Source organism: Trachypithecus francoisi, unplaced genomic scaffold (genome assembly GCF_009764315.1).
Source record: "Trachypithecus francoisi isolate TF-2019V2 unplaced genomic scaffold, Tfra_2.0 Lachesis_group5, whole genome shotgun sequence".
Lineage (NCBI taxonomy): Eukaryota > Metazoa > Chordata > Mammalia > Primates > Cercopithecidae > Trachypithecus > Trachypithecus francoisi.
This window is the reverse complement of record NW_022681470.1, coordinates 61,336,768-61,354,566: the sequence shown is the minus strand read 5'-3', so window position 1 is coordinate 61,354,566 and position 17,799 is coordinate 61,336,768. Positions and strand designations below refer to the sequence as shown.

Sequence of the window (17,799 nt, the reverse complement as noted above, 5' to 3'; positions counted from 1 at the left end):
CCCATTCTGCCCACTACACTTCATTAGCCCCTCAGCTCCCTTCTCCCATTAGACACCTGATCTCAGGCAAGGCCTAATTAGCTGCAGGTCCTTGAAAGCCGACAGCTGGTCCCTGGAGGCCCCAGGAGGCCTCTCAGCAGCCCAGACCCTGGTGTTGGGGGACCACTGCCCTCTGGTGGTTCTACTTGAGAGTGGTACCCTCAGGGCATCCGCAGGAGGGGTAGCAGATTTGGGTGCCCTTGGCCCATGCATTCTGCCTCCAACCAAGATGTCGGTGAGTTGGGATCAAAGATAGGATTTAGGCTCTGGTTCCCGAACTTTGCTTCATATTGGAATCACCTGGTGATGTTTGGCATATACCAGTGGCTGGCTTCCCCAACCATTCGGACTTAACTGGTATCAGGTGTGACTCAGGCATGGTGAGGGGGTTCACCAAGCCCCTCAAGTGGCTATCATATGCAGCAAAGCTTGGGAACCACTGAATTGCAGTGTGTGCAGCACTCCCTTGAGGGTAAGTACTGCACCCCCTGGCTGATGCTCTTCTCTCCCACTGCCCCCTACCCTCCCACCACCTTCTTCTTTCCCCATGCCTACCAGGCTCACTGATGCTGACAAGAAGCGCCTGTGGGAGAAGCGATATTACTGCCACTCGGAGGTGAGCTCGCTCCCCCTGGTGCTCGCCAGCGCCCCCAGCTGGGAGTGGGCTTGCCTGCCTGACATCTATGCTCTCCTGAAGCAGTGGACCCACATGAACCACCAGGATGCCCTGGGGCTCCTGCATGCCACGTGAGTTGTAACATCCGCCTTTTCTGACCATGTGTCCTTGTAGAAGCCAGAGCATGGCACTGCCCATCACTGATCTGAGCCAGCCCTGGGGAAAATGGTAAAGTGGGTGTGGATGGATATTCACGGATTTTCCATTTCTCCTTTTTGCTTTTCCTTTCTCATTTTTCCCCCCAATGTTATATTATGGTCATTTTTCAAACATACAACAAAATTGAAAATTGTACAGTGAATACCCGTGTGCCCACCACCTAGATTCTGTCGTTAGCATTGCTCTGTGGGCTGGATTGCATACATTTCATTTATCCATCCCTGTTTCTATCCATCTATCCATCTTATTTTTTATGCTTTTTTTTTTTTGAGACAGGGTCTTGCTCTGTCACCCAGGCTAGAGTGCAGTGGCATGAATATGGCTCACTGCAGCCTCGACCTCCTGGGCTCAAGCACTCCTCCTGCCCCAGCCTCCCAGTAGCTGGAACAACAAGTGCACACCACCACACCTGACTAATTTTTAAAATTTTTTTGTAGAGATAAAGTCTTACTATGTTGCCTGGGCTGGTTTCAAACTCTTGGGTTCAAGTAACGCTCCCTCCTTGGCCTTCCAAAATGCTGGGATTACAGGTGTGAGCTACCATGTCCAGCCTTTCTATACATTTTGAAGTAAATTACAGACACCATTAAACTCCCTGCTTTGGCATGCACATCATTACCTAGAGCTCAGTGTTTGTTCTGTGTTGTTTTTCTTTTGAGGCAACATTTACACATAAGGGGGTACCCAAAGTTTACCTGTACACTGGCTGAGTTTTGACAAATGCATACACCTGTGTAACTGAAATCCTTATTACCTAGTTTTTTGTTTTTTTTTTTTTTTTTGAGACGGAGTCTCGCTCTGTCGCCCGGGCTGGAGTGCAATGGCCGGATCTCAGCTCACTGCAAGCTCCGCCTCCCGGGTTTACGCCATTCTCCTGCCTCAGCCTCCTGAGTAGCTGGGACTACAGGCGCCCGCCACCTCGCCCGGCTAGTTTTTTGTATTCTTTAGTAGAGACGGGGTTTCACCGTGTTAGCCAGGATGGTCTCGATCTCCTGACCTTGTGATTCGCCCGTCTCGGCCTCCCAAAGTGCTGGGATTACAGGCTTGAGCCACCGCGCCCGGCCACCTAGTTTTATTTTAACTATCATCTCTTCCCTCTTTCTCTTGAAGGGTTCTCTGGGGACCCAAGGCTTCCAGTCTCAGATCCGTTAGGGCTGCCTTTTCTAGATGGTACCCAGGATTTCCTGCTTATTTCTCACCACTCTCAGTAATCAATGTACCTATTCACGTGACTTGCCTTAAGGCGTTTTTGAGCCAATGGTTTTGTTAATCTCTGCTAAACTAATTCTGCCAATGTTTCTTGGCTTATATAAAATTCTGTGATTTTCTGTTATTTGCCTGGTATATTTTGCTTTAAAGGATGTTACCAAGACAAAATAATGCTTTTACCCACATCAGGGCCCTCCAGTGGTGAGAATTTCTGACACAATGGGAGTCAAGGGAGAACTCTTTGGGAGTAGGGTTGAGGACTTTGTCCCGTTTTCTTTAAATCATCCAAGGAGTGAGAGTGGCTACCCAATTGCTCCCCCATGGCTCAAGGTAAACTCTGACCATGAAGAAGGCTCATTCCCAAGGGTTGCTATCCAGGGAAGGTGCTAAGGATTCTTCTAGTGACTTTGGCAGAACTAGGGCCATTGCATTTTCTTTCTCCATGCCTCGGAAGCCCAGGTGTGAGGGTGCTTGGCTCACAGCTGTTCCTCAACCTGCAGCTAGGTTGTCAGGGCACTGGGCTCTGTTTTGCAGCTTCCCGGACCAGGAGGTGCGTCGTATGGCCGTGCAGTGGATTGGCTCACTCTCGGATGCCGAACTGCTGGACTACCTGCCCCAGCTGGTACAGGTGGGTGGATTGGTTCTCCCTCCAGTTTTGCTGGTCTCATCCCCAGTATCCCAAATGAGTCTGCCCCTTAGAAACCAGAGATCCCAGTGCAATAATAATAGGTGTAGGTTACAGGCAGTTTATGAAGCTTCGTATTTTCTTTCTCCCTTTCTCCGAAACAGGCCCTGAAGTATGAGTGCTACCTGGACAGCCCGTTGGTGCGCTTCCTTCTGAAACGAGCTGTGTCTGACTTGAGAGTGACTCACTACTTCTTCTGGTAAAACTGCATGTAGAAAAGTGGGAGGTAGACACGTGTCTTTCACATAGGAATATTTCACTCTTAGGCACGCAAGGGCAAGGAGCTGAGTTGTCCGAGCTTCAGTATGTTGCTGACTTACCCTGTGGCCTTGGACCAGCATCTTTTCCTCAGGGGTCTCAGCTCAGCCCCATGTAACATAGTGAGGATTATGTTATCCTGTCTCTCCTCTATCCACACATGGCAGAAATAGGAAGGGGAAACAAGATGCAGAGGGGCTGTGAACTCTATTTAAAGACAGAGTGAGGGCACAGACTGGGGTATGGGCACAGGTGAACATCTCCATATAAGCCGTACATACAGAGTGTATTTTCCCTCCCAAGTTCAGGGGGGTTTTGCAGTGAGTTGGAGCTGGACTTGACTCTGTCTCCCCCTGCACCCTTGTCTTTAACCCCTGGAGTGCTCTGACTCCCGACTCCCTCTGCCTTGCAGGTTGCTGAAGGATGGCCTCAAGGACTCTCAGTTCAGCATCCGCTACCAGTATCTGCTGGCAGCCTTACTGTGCTGCTGTGGCAAGGGGCTGAGAGAGGAGTTTAACCGCCAGTGCTGGCTTGTCAATGCCCTGGCCAAACTGGCCCAGCAGGTCCGGGAGGCAGCCCCATCTGCAAGGCAGGTTAGTGGGTGAGGCTGCCTCTACCCCTTTCTCATCCAGGGCTTTGGCAGCCAGTTTCTTCTTAGGAATCCTGAACAACAAGATTCCACGTGATGATTTTTGATTTCGGAGCTGGGAGCAGATGACTCTGGAACCTGTAGGCCATAAACAGGCAGTCCACAAGCTGGATACAGCCCGTGGATGTGTTTTGTTTGTCCTGTGAAATATTGAAATTTATTTAGCTGTTTATTTTAAAGGCTAAGCACAGCTGTGTAAGTTGTTCACTGCACAAGAGCACTCGGCCAGAAGCGGCAAGTGAGGGCTGAAATCCAGCCATATTTTGTTCACCATGCTGTGACCCATGGCTCAGGCCCGATGCCACCCACAGAGGACACCTTTATCTGTTTGTATGAAGGCATTATCACCAGCGAGTGGTGTTCCTGGTTAACGACATTTAAAAATTGAGAGATTTTGTATCAACGTCCAGATTGTTAGCTTTTCTTGGCAAAAGCCTAAGCAGCTCTTCCCCCTTGAGAGACAGCCTGCCCTCTCTGTGCACTGTGGCCTGCTTCATGCTGTTCTGCCATCTGCTCCCCTCTAGAGCTATCTAGTGTTGCTGTTAGTGCACTGTCCCAGGCTGGGGTGTAGGGGATCCTCCTGCTTAAGGATCTTCTGGAGGGTGTCCACACTTCTCAGGGGGTGGTTTTCATACCAACTACTACTGACAATCCACCCCCAGGAGAGGTCCGGTTCTCAGTATGGACCCTTCATTTCACTTCTGCCGTACTCCTCCCCTTCTTTCCAGGGAATACTCCGTACGGGCCTGGAGGAGGTGAAGCAGTTCTTTACCCTCAATGGCTCGTGCCGCCTGCCACTCAGCCCCAGTCTGCTGGTTAAGGGAATCGTGCCCAGGGTGAGTGACTGGTAGGTTTGGGGCTCTCAGAGTGGGAGGGCTCAGTGGAAGTGAGGTCCTCACTAACCAGGCACGCAAGGGCGAGGAGCTGAGTTGTCTGGGCTTCAGTATGTTGCTGACTTACCATGTGGTCTTGGCCCAGCATCTTTTCCTCAGGGGTCTCAGCTCACCCCCATGTAACATGATGAGGATTGTGTTATTCTGTCTCTCCTCTACCCACACATGGCAGAAATAGAAAGGAGAAACAAGAGGCAGAGGGGCTGTGAAGTCTGTTTAAAGACAGAGTGAGGGCACAGACAGGTGAGCATCTCCATCTAAGCTGTAAAATAAGAGAGAGATTAGGAAGAAAGGCATCTTTGTGGCCTCTTCCCATTCCTCATGTGTATGGACTTTTAGAAGCCTGACAGCTCGCAGGGTAGAGGAATTGGGTTGGAGGCTGGGCAGCTGGGCAGGTGTCTTTCTCTGATGATGTTGGGGATGAAGTCAGGGGTGGTGGTGGTGATAGCTGTCATCTGTCATTTATTGAGCACTCTCTGTGCCCGGCCCTGTTCTGAGTGCTTAACGTTGGTTATGGCATTTCATCCTCACAACTCTTAGGACATTGGTACTATTGGGAGTCCCCTTTCACAGAGGAGTAAACTGAGGTATAGGTGGGACATGTGACTTACCAGAGGTCACACAACTAGTAAGCTGTGTGCAGAATGAACTAACAGGATGAGAGGTCAAGTGCTGGAACTGAGGTCATAACAAACTGAATTGGGATGATGACTATAACGAGAGAAGGAAGGAAGTTGGGTTCCTGAGAAATCCGGAAGAAACAATGAGCAGGTCTTGGGTGGACCGGCAACAGGAGGGAGGCGGCATCTTGGTCTGAAGTGGAGAGGTCGTTATCCTTTCCTGGCACAGGCCACTCTGACCCTCATCACTATCCTTTTCACCTTGGCAGGACTGTTCCTACTTCAACTCCAATGCTGTCCCCCTCAAACTCTCCTTCCAAAATGTGGATCCCCTGGGTGAGAACATCCGTGTCATCTTCAAGGTGAGAATACTTTACTCAAGCCTGGTGGACCAGGGTAGGAGAGAGAAGGAGGCAGCCTAGAGTGGCATTAAGTAGCTCCTGGGTGGTTCTCTTCCCATTGTTCCATGCTATCTTAATGTAGGAAAGACGATCAGGTGAAAAATGATTTAGACGAATTCTGCATGGTCCCAGAGGGCTAAGAACAGAGTGTTAGGTGTAGGGAGGCAACTGACAGCTCAATATCCCCAGTGCTTTCTAGGAGGCAGAGCTCCCTCAACAATGGGTTGGGTAAGATGGTGATCCGCTTGTCCCTCGGGTATTCAGGCAGAGGCTGAATGTCACGTGGCAGGGCTGATGAAGAGGAAATTAATATATCGGGTGCAGGTCCAACTAGATGAACCCTGAGGTCCCTTCTAACTCTGATGTATCCACAATTCTGAGAAGTAAATGATAGTCTCAGAGCATATAATCTAATGGGGGAGACAAAATACATGCACATGACTTAGTAACTTGTACATTTGCTGTGTGCAAGTTCCAAATCCAAAGTGTAAATATTCAAGTTTAAAAAAAGGCCTGATGGCCTGGGCGTGGCACCTCATGCCTATAATCCCAGCACTTGGGGAGGCTGAGGCATGCAGATCACTTGAGGTGAGGAGTTTGAGACCAGCCTGGCCAAGATGGTGAGACCCCATCTCTACTAAAAATACAAAACAAAATTAGCTGGACATGGTGGCAGGCACCTGTAATTCCAGCCACTTGGGAGGCTGAGGTGGGAGAATCACTTGAATCCGGGAGGCAGAGGTTGCACTGAGCCAAGATTGTGCCACTGCACTCCAGCCTGTGTGACAGAGTGAGACATTGTCTCAAAAAAAAAAAAAAAAGCCTGATGGTCAGAGGGGCTACATGCAGAAGTGGACCATGAATTTAATTCAGATGGGGCCATGGGATTGAGGGACAAGCTGGAACAACACATGGGCAAACTGGGAAGGTTCCTGGGCCATCTTTGACCTGGTCTGAGCTGAGTGAGCAGGTCAGGGGTATGAGGCCGGGGAACTCCCTGTCACTGTTAGTTTAGGGTCAAGGTTGAGCGCTTGGGAGACCTGAGAGCTGGGGAGGCAGTGGAGACAGGATCTGGTCACTTTCTCCCTCCATCCAGTGTGGGGACGACCTTCGCCAGGACATGCTGACGCTGCAGATGATTCGCATCATGAGCAAGATCTGGGTCCAGGAGGGGCTGGACATGCGCATGGTCATCTTCCGCTGCTTCTCCACTGGCCGGGGCAGAGGTCAGTTGGGAGCGGGAGTGAGGGTGGTAGACGGGACCCCTTTGCTTATTGTCCTTCCGCCCATTGCCAACACAAACTGTCCTCCTCCAGGAAAGTGAAAAGGGCAAGATTATTTCATGAGAAGCTGTGGGATAGCCTTAAAAGGGAGGCATGGGAGAGAGACTGTTATAAAGTGAAACAGACTTGGCGCCGTAACAGCCAAGCATGTTGTGTAGACTTTGGATCCTGATTCAAACAAACCAATTGTAAGGAAATAGTTTTTGGGGCAGGCATGGTAGCTCATGCCTGTAATCCCAGCACTTTGGGAAGCTGAGACGGGAGAATTGCTTGAGCTCAGGAATGTTTGAGACCAACCTAGACACAGAGCGAAACCTCATCTCTAATAAAAATTATAAAAAAATTAGCCGGGTCCAGTGGCATGTGTCTGCAGTCCCAACTCTTCGGGAGGCTGAGGCAGATGGATCGCTTGAGTCTAGGAGTTTGAAGCTGTAGTAAGCCATGATGGTGCCACTGTACTTCAGACCAGGTGACAGAGTGAGACCCTGTGAGAAAAAAAAAAAAAGTGTGTATATATATATATATATACACACACACACATATATATAGAGAGAGAGAGAGAGACAGACAGACAATGGAGGAAATTTGAATATAGATTGAGTTAGATTAAAGAGTGATTGTTAATTTTTTGGATGTGACAATGGCATGGTGTCTTTGTTAATTACATTTGAAATATTTATGAGTGAAATAAAGTATCTGGGATTTGCTTTAAAATACTCCAACCAAGGTGGCAGGGAGTGGAGAAATAGGGTTGTGTGATTAGCAAACAAGATTAACAAAATGTTGACAATTTTTGAAGCTGGGTGATCGTTACATGTGAATTCATGGCACCATTCTTTTTATTCTTATATGTACTTTTAAAGTCCTATAGTAAAAGCTAAAAACAAAGGGAGCAGCAGCTATGAACTGGAGAGACCAAAAAGTCACAGTGTGGAATAGGAAATGTGGGAATGACCTTTCTTTCTATGGTTATTCTTTTCCTGTTATTATCAGACTTAGTCCAAATGCCTTACAGCTTAATTTATAGAGGAGTATGAGCACCGTCCTTGTAGTCCTCTCCCTGCAGTCCCCTTCATTCTGGTCTGTGATGTGACCCCCATTTCTCCCCTCACAGGGATGGTGGAGATGATCCCTAATGCCGAGACCCTGCGCAAGATCCAGGTGGAGCATGGGGTGACCGGCTCATTCAAGGACCGGCCCCTGGCAGACTGGCTGCAGAAACACAACCCTGGGGAGGACGAATATGAGAAGGTAGGGTTGGGGGTGGGGAGTGCGTCTGGGGTGCGTGTGCCTGATCCAGCACACAACTCTTTAACCACAAGACCCGCACTTGCTCAGAGAAGACAGCTCAGCTTTGTTGGCAGAAGGACCTACCATTTCTTGGTTGCCTGGTGCCTCCAAATAGCTAGGGGTGACTCACTCAAATGCCTCTTGTAAGCTGGCTGAGAAAATTCTCTGATACTGGACTGCCCCTGATACTGAACTGAGAAACTTTCATTGAGTTGCCCTGGCAGATTAAGCCTTGGAGGAAGTGCCAGCTTTTGAGAACCTACCTGTATCCCTCCCAGTTGTGGATCCTGTTCAAGTTCCCTTGTGTTCTTAGAGGGTTCAGTGGTACTTTCTAGAATAAGAGTTGGTTGGAAGAGACTTTAGAGATCATTGTATTCCAGCCCCTTCTTTTCATAGCTGTGAATTAAGACTCACTCATTCACTCCTAGTTATGGAGCTGATGTGTGGCAAGGCTGTAACTCAAAGCTAGGATTGAGGTTAGATATGAGACAGACGAGTGAAAAGAGGGCTGGCTGGTTCCTGATGAACAAAGATTAGATTAGAAGTGGAGCTTTCCTGGGTGGTAGGGCCTTGGTAGCCTGCTAGGGTCCATGGGCTGTTCCTAGCCTCACAACTCTAGTCTCTCGGTTAATTAGGTTGAGGGAAGTAGGGACACTGGGAAGGAACAAATCACAATAACCAAACTCACAAGAGACTGGCTATATGCCAGAATGCTAATCATATAATTTTAACTTCAAGGTACCCAAATACTAATTTATATTGATCAATGTACTTTATCCTGGAGGGAAAACCAGCATGGGCAGCCAAGGTATAATCAGAACATTGTTCAGTGAATGTGTAATTAGATGATCTTAAATGGCTTTCAGTGTTTGTGTTCTCCAGGGCTTAATTCCTGGTCTGCTGGGCCCTCTTTGCACTCTTCTTGCGCCAGCTCATCGTCTTATGACTTCAACTACCACCTAAATGTTGATGACCTCTGAAGCCAATCTTCTAGCCCTCTTCCCTTCCTCCAGGTGGCTCTGTAGCCACCTTCTTGCTGGACTTTTCCACTTATGTTTCACCCACGTCTCAAACTCAGTGTAGGCAAAACAGCCCGCTGTCTCTCCTTTGCCTCTTGAAACCTGCTTTTTGTGTTTGCTGTTAGTCAATTGTGTGACACTCTCTGTGCGTTTACCCAAGCAAAGCCACGGTCTTCCTGATGCTTCCCTCTATCTCACTTCTGTACCAAGCTCTGTTTATTCTTCTTCCCATCTATCTCTCAAACCTGTCCTCTTCTTTCCATTTTGTTACCATTGATTTTGTTCAGCTCTTTGCTGTCGGTCCCCTGAACCACTGGAATGCCTCTCCTCCATCTAGAGTCAGCCTCTGCTTGATTTCAGAGTTTTTTTTTTTTTTTAATGCAGATAAGTTCTTCAAAGCCTTCCTGTGTCCTAACAGCTAAGTCCAACATCTATAGCATTGCGTACAGAGCCTTTTATAATCCAGCCCTGCTGACTCCTGTAATCCCATCCACTGCAACCTACCATCTTATGCTAACCTATGCTCCAACTAGGTTACTAGCTGGATCATAGGCGAGGGCTACTACTTTCATTTCCTCAGTACTGTAGGCAATACTATTTCCTTTACCTGGAAAGTCATTTCTTCCCTTCTCATTCCTCAAAACTCTGCTGCTCTATGCTATACATTTCAAGACCCTCTACCTTTGGAGAGGAGTAATGATTTTTTTCCTTTCTGCTACCAACCCCCACATATACTTACTCTTTATACTAACATGCATTTTTCAGATACTAAACACCCATATGCAGAGGCACTGTACTAGGTGCTGGAGTTATGATTACTCCCTGCCAATGTAATAGTCATATATGTGTAATACTAAATAAATGTACAAATGTACAAAAATATAATATAAAAATAAATGCACAGAAGAATGTATGAGAATACACACACACAGAAACTAACTCTGCATGTTCATGTTTAATCTCAGTCTTTCAAAGATAGCTTCTCTGCCCTTCTAACCTTTCTGCAAGAATAATGCTGGTAGTTTCTTTCTTTTTGAGGCAGGGTCTCACTCTCTCACCCAGGCTGGAATACAGTGGTATAATCACTGCAACCTCCACCTCCTGGGTTCATGCGATCCTCCTGACTCAGCCTCCTGAGTAGCTGGGACTACAGGCGTGTGCCACCATGCGCGGTTAATTTTTCTATTTTTTATGGAGATGGGGTTTTGCCATGTTGCCCAGGCTGGTCTTGAACCCCTCGGTTCAAGAGATTCATCCACCTCAGCCTCCCAAAGTGCTGGAATTACAGGCATGAGCCACCACCCCCAGCAGTGCTGGTAGTTTCATCTGATGACTTCCAGAAGAAATAAACTAGAGGTATTTTTCTCTTGGCCACCTACTCAGCCAGAGAGTATCCCACACCCTACACATGAAACCCTTAAATGAGGAGGCAGAATGCCCCTTTATAGGGTGAGACTTCTTGCCAGTAAGCGGCTAACACCCTGCATAACTTAGGGAGGTGAAAAGAGTTTAGTCATTTACCCACAGGCACACAACTATTTTCTCAGCCAAAATAGGATTCATTTAAGGTAGAAAGAGCATCTGTGACAGGGAGAGGATTTGATAGAGATCCAGGTCAAGACTGGGAGTTACGCATTATGCTCCTTTTTAAGTGCTTTTATCCATTTATTTTACTTTCTTAGAAATAGTCTTTTTCTTCCAGCAGGTGAATGCTGTGATTTCTTTACAACCTTTCCATTCTTAGTTTCCAGTGGCTCCATCATCAGGTTGTAATTCGACAAGTAGCTGGGGTGGGTGCCTTCTGTGTGGAGCTAGTTTTGCAATAGGCCATGTGAAATAGGCAAGAAGCTGTTAGAACAGATCTCTAAACCCCATGGGACTGAAAGGACCAAGTAAACACTGTATGAACGGAGGTGACAGTGCATCTGTAGGGGTTCAGAGAAGGAGGAGTCAGTGTGAGCTGGGAAGGTCTGGAAAGATATGAGACTCGAGGTCATTGAAGGATGATGGGTGGAAATTTATGGAAGGAGGCAAGGAGGGCGGGCATTCCGTATCTAGTAAGCTTTCCCTCATTCCTAATTTCATGCATTCCTACCTGGCTATGACGGTCATTGCCCTCTGCTGATGTCTTTCCTGAGTTCTTAGGAATTCTACAAACCTCACGAAGAGGATTTCAAAGGCAGGAGTGGTCTGCTTCCTCATTCCATGTATTTTTTCTTCCTGGAAAGACAGATAAGGGGATGGATGTTGACCAGACAAAATAAGATGGAGTCAACGCCTCACCACTCCTCTACTGCTTTAAACTCAGAAATATCTCTAACATATTTTACCAACTAGAGATGTCTGATTTTCAAGTGTAAAACACTCTCTAGATGTGTTAAGCTGCCTCAGCTCTTCTTTGGAGTGCAGTGACTTTAATTAGATTAGCATTTAGCTGTTACCAAGAACTCTGGAAATGGGAATTTTATTTGGGGCAGAAAGAAGGATGATAGAAATCTGAGCAGGGTCAGGAAAAGATTCTTAAGTTGGCTGCCTCAGTGGCTGTACTTAAGATCACGGCCATTTGGGGAAGTTGTAAATGTCAGTCTTCCCATCTCTTAAGGTCCCCTCAGTCTGGGCTGATCAAGTCTGGGTTCTTGGATCAGTCCACTGTCTTTCCAACCAATCTCCCTAGGAGAAAGAAAAGAGAAGATGGTATTCAGATGAAGTGGTAAAGATATATATATATAGACCTCCATCTTCTCCATAACACATGGGAGATGTTTCTGTGTGTGTAAGTGTGTAAGTTAGTACATGATGAAGGATGAACAGACAGATGTGAGACACTGTTGGAGTTCACAAAAGAGAGAGAGGCCAGGGCTGGCTGAGTTCTGTCTGGCTGTGGCCCCTGGAGTCCTTCCAAGCCAGCTTTATATGCTCTCCTCCCATCTGCCTTGACCCCTCTCAGGCTGTGGAGAACTTTATCTACTCCTGTGCTGGCTGCTGCGTGGCCACGTACGTCTTGGGCATCTGTGACCGACATAACGACAACATCATGCTGAAGACCACTGGTCACATGTTCCACATTGATTTTGGCCGCTTCCTGGGCCATGCCCAGATGTTTGGCAACATCAAGCGGTAAGTGATCTTCTGAAGCCAGGGTGTGAGTGGAGGGCAAGGAGGTGAGCAACAGTGGTTCAGAGCTGGAACACAAGCCCATGACGGAAGCAGCTGGGCCTCAGTTCATGGTCCCAGGGCTGAGCAGCATTGGAGGAGAGAAGACTGATAAAGAGGTCAAGTCCTTGCAGGGTCTTGCAGAAGAATGTAGGGACCAGCTGTTCTTCCCTACCAAGGACTGAACAAAGGGAAATGAACCCAAACTGTAGCAAAAAGGAACGCAATCAGATCTCCAGAAAAAAACATTGCCAGCTCACAGATAAGGAACCAATGAAGGATACAGAGATCTTTTAAGATTAAGGTAGGAAAGGAACAAAGAAAAAGTTAGAGCCCCATCTATCCAGTGTGTCCATGTGATCAGGGATGAGGAAAACTGACCCCTGATGCAGCCCATATGGTGGGCTTCCTCCTCCATGTTGACCTTCTCCTTCTACCTGTATGTTCCCTTTGGCTCAGGGACCGTGCCCCCTTTGTCTTCACCTCGGACATGGCGTATGTCATCAACGGGGGTGACAAGCCTTCCAGCCGCTTCCATGATTTTGTTGACCTTTGCTGCCAAGCCTACAACCTCATTCGCAAGCACACCCACCTCTTCCTCAACCTTCTGGGCCTGGTGAGGAGCTCCATCCCTTTCCGAACACCTTCTTATTACCTGGCACCATCTTTAAGACTTCCCTGTCTGGCTGCAGAGGATTTCTAGAGATTTACCTCTCTGAGCCCCAACTGAATACCTGCCTGCTCTAGATAAAGGCAGGGACCCAGACTACCTGAGGACAATGATGTCTGTGTAGGTGTCTGACTCCCTGTTCCAGCCCCTCAGTTCCTGTGGCCCTCCGGCCACTGCCTACAGCATCTGTCTACCACCCTCTAGAAGGGTTAGGGAGCCTAGCTGTAGAAAACCTTGCCTAAGGGTGGTGAAGCAGCAAGAACTCTCTGTTGTTACAGGCACCCTCTCTTCTTCTTCCTGCTCCTTCTAGATGTTGTCCTGTGGGATCCCTGAGCTCTCAGACCTGGAGGACCTCAAGTATGTGTACGATGCCCTGAGGCCTCAGGACACAGAGGCCAATGCCACTACCTACTTCACTAGGTAACATGATTCCCTAAGCGAATCAGCACTGCCCACCCTGAGTAATTCCCAGCCCGCCGGATTGGCAGGAGGAGGATTGGGGAAAGGCGAAAGGCTTAGCTCAGATGCTAGAGCTTAGAACTGACCACGTGGATATAATGTCCCAACTTTGCCCGTGATTTAGGTAAATCATTTTGCTTCTCTCAGCCTTGGTTTCCCATCTGTGTTTTGATGCTACCCTTTGCACACAAGGGTATTTGCCATCACTCTTATCTACACTCTCACCAGGTCCCAGTCAAATACTTTGCCTATGGGGCAATGTATAATGTGGCTTTTTAAATAATTTTTAACTTTCTTGGTCAGACCCTTCCCCCTTGCCAAAATGTAGAGTTCCATGATTCAGTTTCCTCATATTTGACAATGTTTTTAGGCACGCTGTGTGTGAGAGCAAGGATGTGTTTATCTATGAATGCCTACAAAATGTTGTCCACGCAGATAATGTTCTCCACTCTTTTTGGAACTCAGAGAATTAAACTTTCTCTGTTAGGTCTCCTAACACAGGACCTCTCCCTCTGATTTGAAATCTCTAGATTCAACAGTGCTTGGTGAGGTTCTATTGTACTGAACCTTGAAATTTTTTGACCATGATATTTAGACATTTACACAGGGTTCCTAGTTCCTTTCTACCTTGGTTTGATGGTCTTTGGCTCAGGTGGGCAGCCAGGGGAGGAGATAAGACCCTAGGGTTCACATGAGCAAATTGCATGAGATAATTTTGTGCCAGTCATTTGCTTTTTGGGGATATGACACAGAAAAATGGTTTGTCTGAGCTGAGCTGATTGTTAGTCTCAGTAGTCAGTAATATTCCTTGGAACACCCCTGTCGAGGCAGCAGGAATTTGGGTTCATAGTTATATCCTCTTTTCTCATCCTCCTGCCAGGTTGATTGAGTCCAGCCTGGGCAGTGTAGCCACAAAGCTCAATTTTTTCATCCATAATCTGGCTCAGATGAAGTTCACGGGCTCAGATGACCGGCTGACCCTCTCCTTTGCCTCCCGAACACACACTCTCAAGAGCTCTGGCCGAATCAGTGATGTTTTCCTCTGCCGCCACGAGAAAATCTTCCACCCCAACAAAGGCTATGTAAGTGTTTTCTCCAATCTGACCCCCTTTCTTGCTCTCTGCTGACCCTGGTTTATTGGGGTCCTGACTTTTTTCACACTTGCACAGTGGGCACAGGAGGTGACCAAGCATCCTGTGCTGGGAGCAGTCCTGGACCACTTCCCTCTCCTTTGCTCACGTGACCTGCCTAGAATTGGGGAACTGAATTGGATGGTTATTCCCTCTGAGTCAAGGATCCTGGCGACATATGTGGGAAGTCTGCTTTTAGATTCCTGTGTATGTGCTGTCATCTGTCTCCACTGGAGAGACTCTTGCCCTCTTCCTTCTGGAACGTGCCCCTCCCCTCAGCACATACATACACTTCCAGACCTTTCCTACCCCCTTCACTGGGTGCAGAGTGCTCGGCAGGTACACCCTAAGATCTGGACCTTTGCAGATATATGTGGTAAAGGTGATGCGAGAGAACACTCACGAGGCCACCTATATCCAGCGGACCTTTGAGGAGTTCCAGGAATTACACAATAAGCTGCGGCTGCTCTTCCCTTCTTCGCACTTGCCCAGGTAGCTGCCCCCTTTACCATCTGCACAGAGGGATGCCGGGGAGGGGGAAAGGATACGGGATGGGAGTTGGGCAGGACTGCAGGGGCAGAAAATACCCTTTTGGACTAAAGATCTGCCTGCTTTGCTTGGCCTGGTATGGAGTTTGATGACAAGTGCTCCCCCTGCTGGCCAAGCTCTCCTTGCACGCAAGAGCTCTCACTCTGAGCCCACTGACCAGAAGGGAAGGCATGGTGAATTTGATGTTTCAAAATTTCTAATTTTTTAAAGAGTTACACCATTTTTCAAATGGATAAGCAAAATGTCATATGTATATACAGTGGGATATTATTCAGCATTTAAAATGGAGGGAAATTTCGACACGGGTAACAACGTGGATGAACCTTGAGGACATTCTGCTAAGTGAAATAAGCCAGTCACAAAAAGACGAAAACAGCGTGATTCCACTTATCTGAGTTACCTGGAGTAGTCAGATTCCTAGAGACAGAAAGTAGAAAGCTAGTTGCCCAGGTCTGATGGGGGAGAGGTGTGGTTGTTTAATGGATACAGAGCTTCAGTTTTGCAAGATGAAAAGAGCTATGAAGTGGGATAGTGGCGATGGTTGCACAACAATGTGAATATGGTTAATTCCACAGAACTGTACACTTAAAAATGGTTAAGATGGCAAATTTTATGTTATATGTATTTTACTGCAATTTTTTTAAAAACTACTTTTCAGGCTGGGTGCAGTGGCTTATGCCTGTAATCCCAGCACTTTGGGAGGCCGAGGTGGGCAGATTGCCTGAGGTCAGGAGTTCGAGAGCAGCCTGGCCCACATGGTGAAACCCCATCTCTACTAAAAATACAAAAATTAGCGTGGTGGCATGCTTTTATAATCCCAGCTACTCAGGAGGCTGAGGCAGGAGAAGTGCTTGAACCCAGGAGGCACAGGTTGCAGTGAGCTGAGATCACGTGAATGCACTCCACCCTGGGCGACAAAGTGAGACTCAGTCTCAAAACAAATATACAACTTTTTAAATGAATTTTTTGGCTGGGTGCAGTGGCTCACATCCGTAATTCCAGCACTTTGGCAGGCAGAGGTGGGCAGATCATGAGCTAAGGAGTTCGAGACCAGCCTGGCCAACATGGTGAAACCCCCCTCTACTAAAAATACAAAAATTAGCTGGGCTCAATGGTGCGTGCCTGTAATCCCAGCTACTGGGGAGTCTGAGGCAGGAGAATCGCTTGAACCCGGGTGGTGGAGGTTGCAGTGAGCTGAGATTGCACCACTGTACTCCAGCCTGGGCAACAGAGCAAGACTCCATCTCAAAAAAAAAAAAAAAAGGATTTTTACTTTGATGGGAGAAACTGAGGGCTCCCAAGGCATTTCTGGGGAGCCATAGGACTCTGGCCAGCTGTTTGGTTTTCTTGTCTGGGGCCCTTGGAAATGTAGGTGTAAGATGCTGAGCAGGTGTCAGACCTGGGCACAGATGTGCAGCACAGGAGGAATTGTGAGGGTCCCTAGAAATGAAGGCTGCTGGGAAATGGGTGCCAGGGGACTGGAAATGCAAATGAAATGTGTGAAAAAAGCCCATTGTGTCCATTTTCTTTCCCCATCTTCACCTCCTGCATCCCTGCTGCCTACGCTGCCTACGCTGCCACGCCAGCTTCCCTAGTCGCTTCGTGATCGGCCGCTCCCGGGGAGAGGCGGTGGCCGAGCGGCGGAGGGAGGAGCTAAACGGTTACATCTGGCACTTGATCCATGCAGCCCCTGAGGTGGCCGAGGTGGGTAGGCTTGCCTCTCCTCCTGGCTGTCCAGGCTGGTGGGGGTGGTTGGGGAGGCAGGGGTGGAAGCATCCAGAGCCACTAGGAGTCAGGAACAGGACTCGGCACTTCGGGGTCTGTGGGCTGAATGACCAATGCTCCAGTCTGCAGAAGACAGGAGGCGGGTGGGTCTAGCCTCACAGGGTTATGCCCAGAAATGCAATTAAACAGAAACGTGAATGCATCCAGGCACATGGTCTGAGAGTGATGAGAATGAGCAGAACCTCAGAAAGGAAGGCTCCTCCTTGAGGAAAAAATTTTTTGAGCAGGTTGAGTATGTATTATCAACCTAGATTTTGTTTTAAAACAAGTAGTATTATAATGGCCCTAACAAAGTCATGAGGAATCCTATTATTAAATACTTTAACAAATCATCTGACCCTGTTGCCCATGTTTCCTTCCTATTTGTCCATATGCAAGCATGATTTTTACAGTTTTATAGTGGTCATAGCTTAAGTATAACTCTAGATTCTGAGCTTTTTTTCCCTTAGCGTTTATAGTATGCATATGCTATAACTTTAAATATCTGCTCCCCCAAACACCAACTTGCAGTACCATATTCTTAACCATTTTATTTTTGGAAGATATTTAGAGTATGTCTTTTTTTTTTTTTTTTTTTTTACCAGTATTAATGTTCAAGTGAGTATTTTCACACAGTTTGTTTGTTTGTTTTCTGAGACAGGATCTTGCCCTGTCATTCAGTCTGGAGTGCAGTGGCACAATCACAGCAGCCTCAACCTCCCAGGCTCAAGTGATCCTCCCACCTTAGCCTCCTGAGTAGCTGGGACTATAGACATGGGCCACCACACCCCGCTAGTTTTTGTATTTTTTTGTAAAGATAGGGTTTCACTGTGTTACCAGGCTGGTCGCCGACCCCTGAGCTCAAGCAATCCTCTGGCCTCAGCCTCCCAAAA

At 47.7% G+C, this 17,799-nt stretch overlaps 1 protein-coding gene and 1 long non-coding RNA gene across 4 annotated transcripts in view; one reads left to right on the top strand and one right to left on the bottom strand.

The window, feature by feature from the left end:
- Nucleotides 1–17,799, top strand: part of PIK3C2B (phosphatidylinositol-4-phosphate 3-kinase catalytic subunit type 2 beta) — a 70,681-nt gene that overhangs the window by 46,513 nt on the left and 6,369 nt on the right. For 2 of the 3 annotated variants that reach the window (XM_033197550.1, XM_033197551.1), the window contains 14 exons: nt 598–786; nt 2,618–2,711; nt 2,873–2,967; nt 3,439–3,619; nt 4,404–4,511; nt 5,458–5,550; nt 6,686–6,815; nt 7,987–8,123; nt 12,129–12,298; nt 12,794–12,950; nt 13,315–13,424; nt 14,344–14,545; nt 14,961–15,085; nt 16,729–16,846. In XM_033197550.1, the coding sequence (XP_033053441.1) occupies nt 598–786; nt 2,618–2,711; nt 2,873–2,967; nt 3,439–3,619; nt 4,404–4,511; nt 5,458–5,550; nt 6,686–6,815; nt 7,987–8,123; nt 12,129–12,298; nt 12,794–12,950; nt 13,315–13,424; nt 14,344–14,545; nt 14,961–15,085; nt 16,729–16,846 (1,909 nt within the window). Of the gene's footprint in view, nt 1–597; nt 787–2,617; nt 2,712–2,872; nt 2,968–3,438; nt 3,620–4,403; nt 4,512–5,457; nt 5,551–6,685; nt 6,816–7,986; nt 8,124–12,128; nt 12,299–12,793; nt 12,951–13,314; nt 13,425–14,343; nt 14,546–14,960; nt 15,086–16,728; nt 16,847–17,799 lie in introns of those variants that run through there. The other variant, XM_033197552.1, reaches the window with a different exon arrangement.
- Nucleotides 10,413–17,799, bottom strand: part of LOC117075306 — a 25,599-nt gene continuing 18,212 nt past the window's right edge. Inside the window, exons 2-3 of the long non-coding RNA XR_004433948.1 lie at nt 16,685–16,990; nt 10,413–11,401 (exon numbers count right to left, since the gene is read on the bottom strand). This is a non-coding gene — a long non-coding RNA (uncharacterized LOC117075306). The remainder of the gene's footprint in view (nt 11,402–16,684; nt 16,991–17,799) is intronic.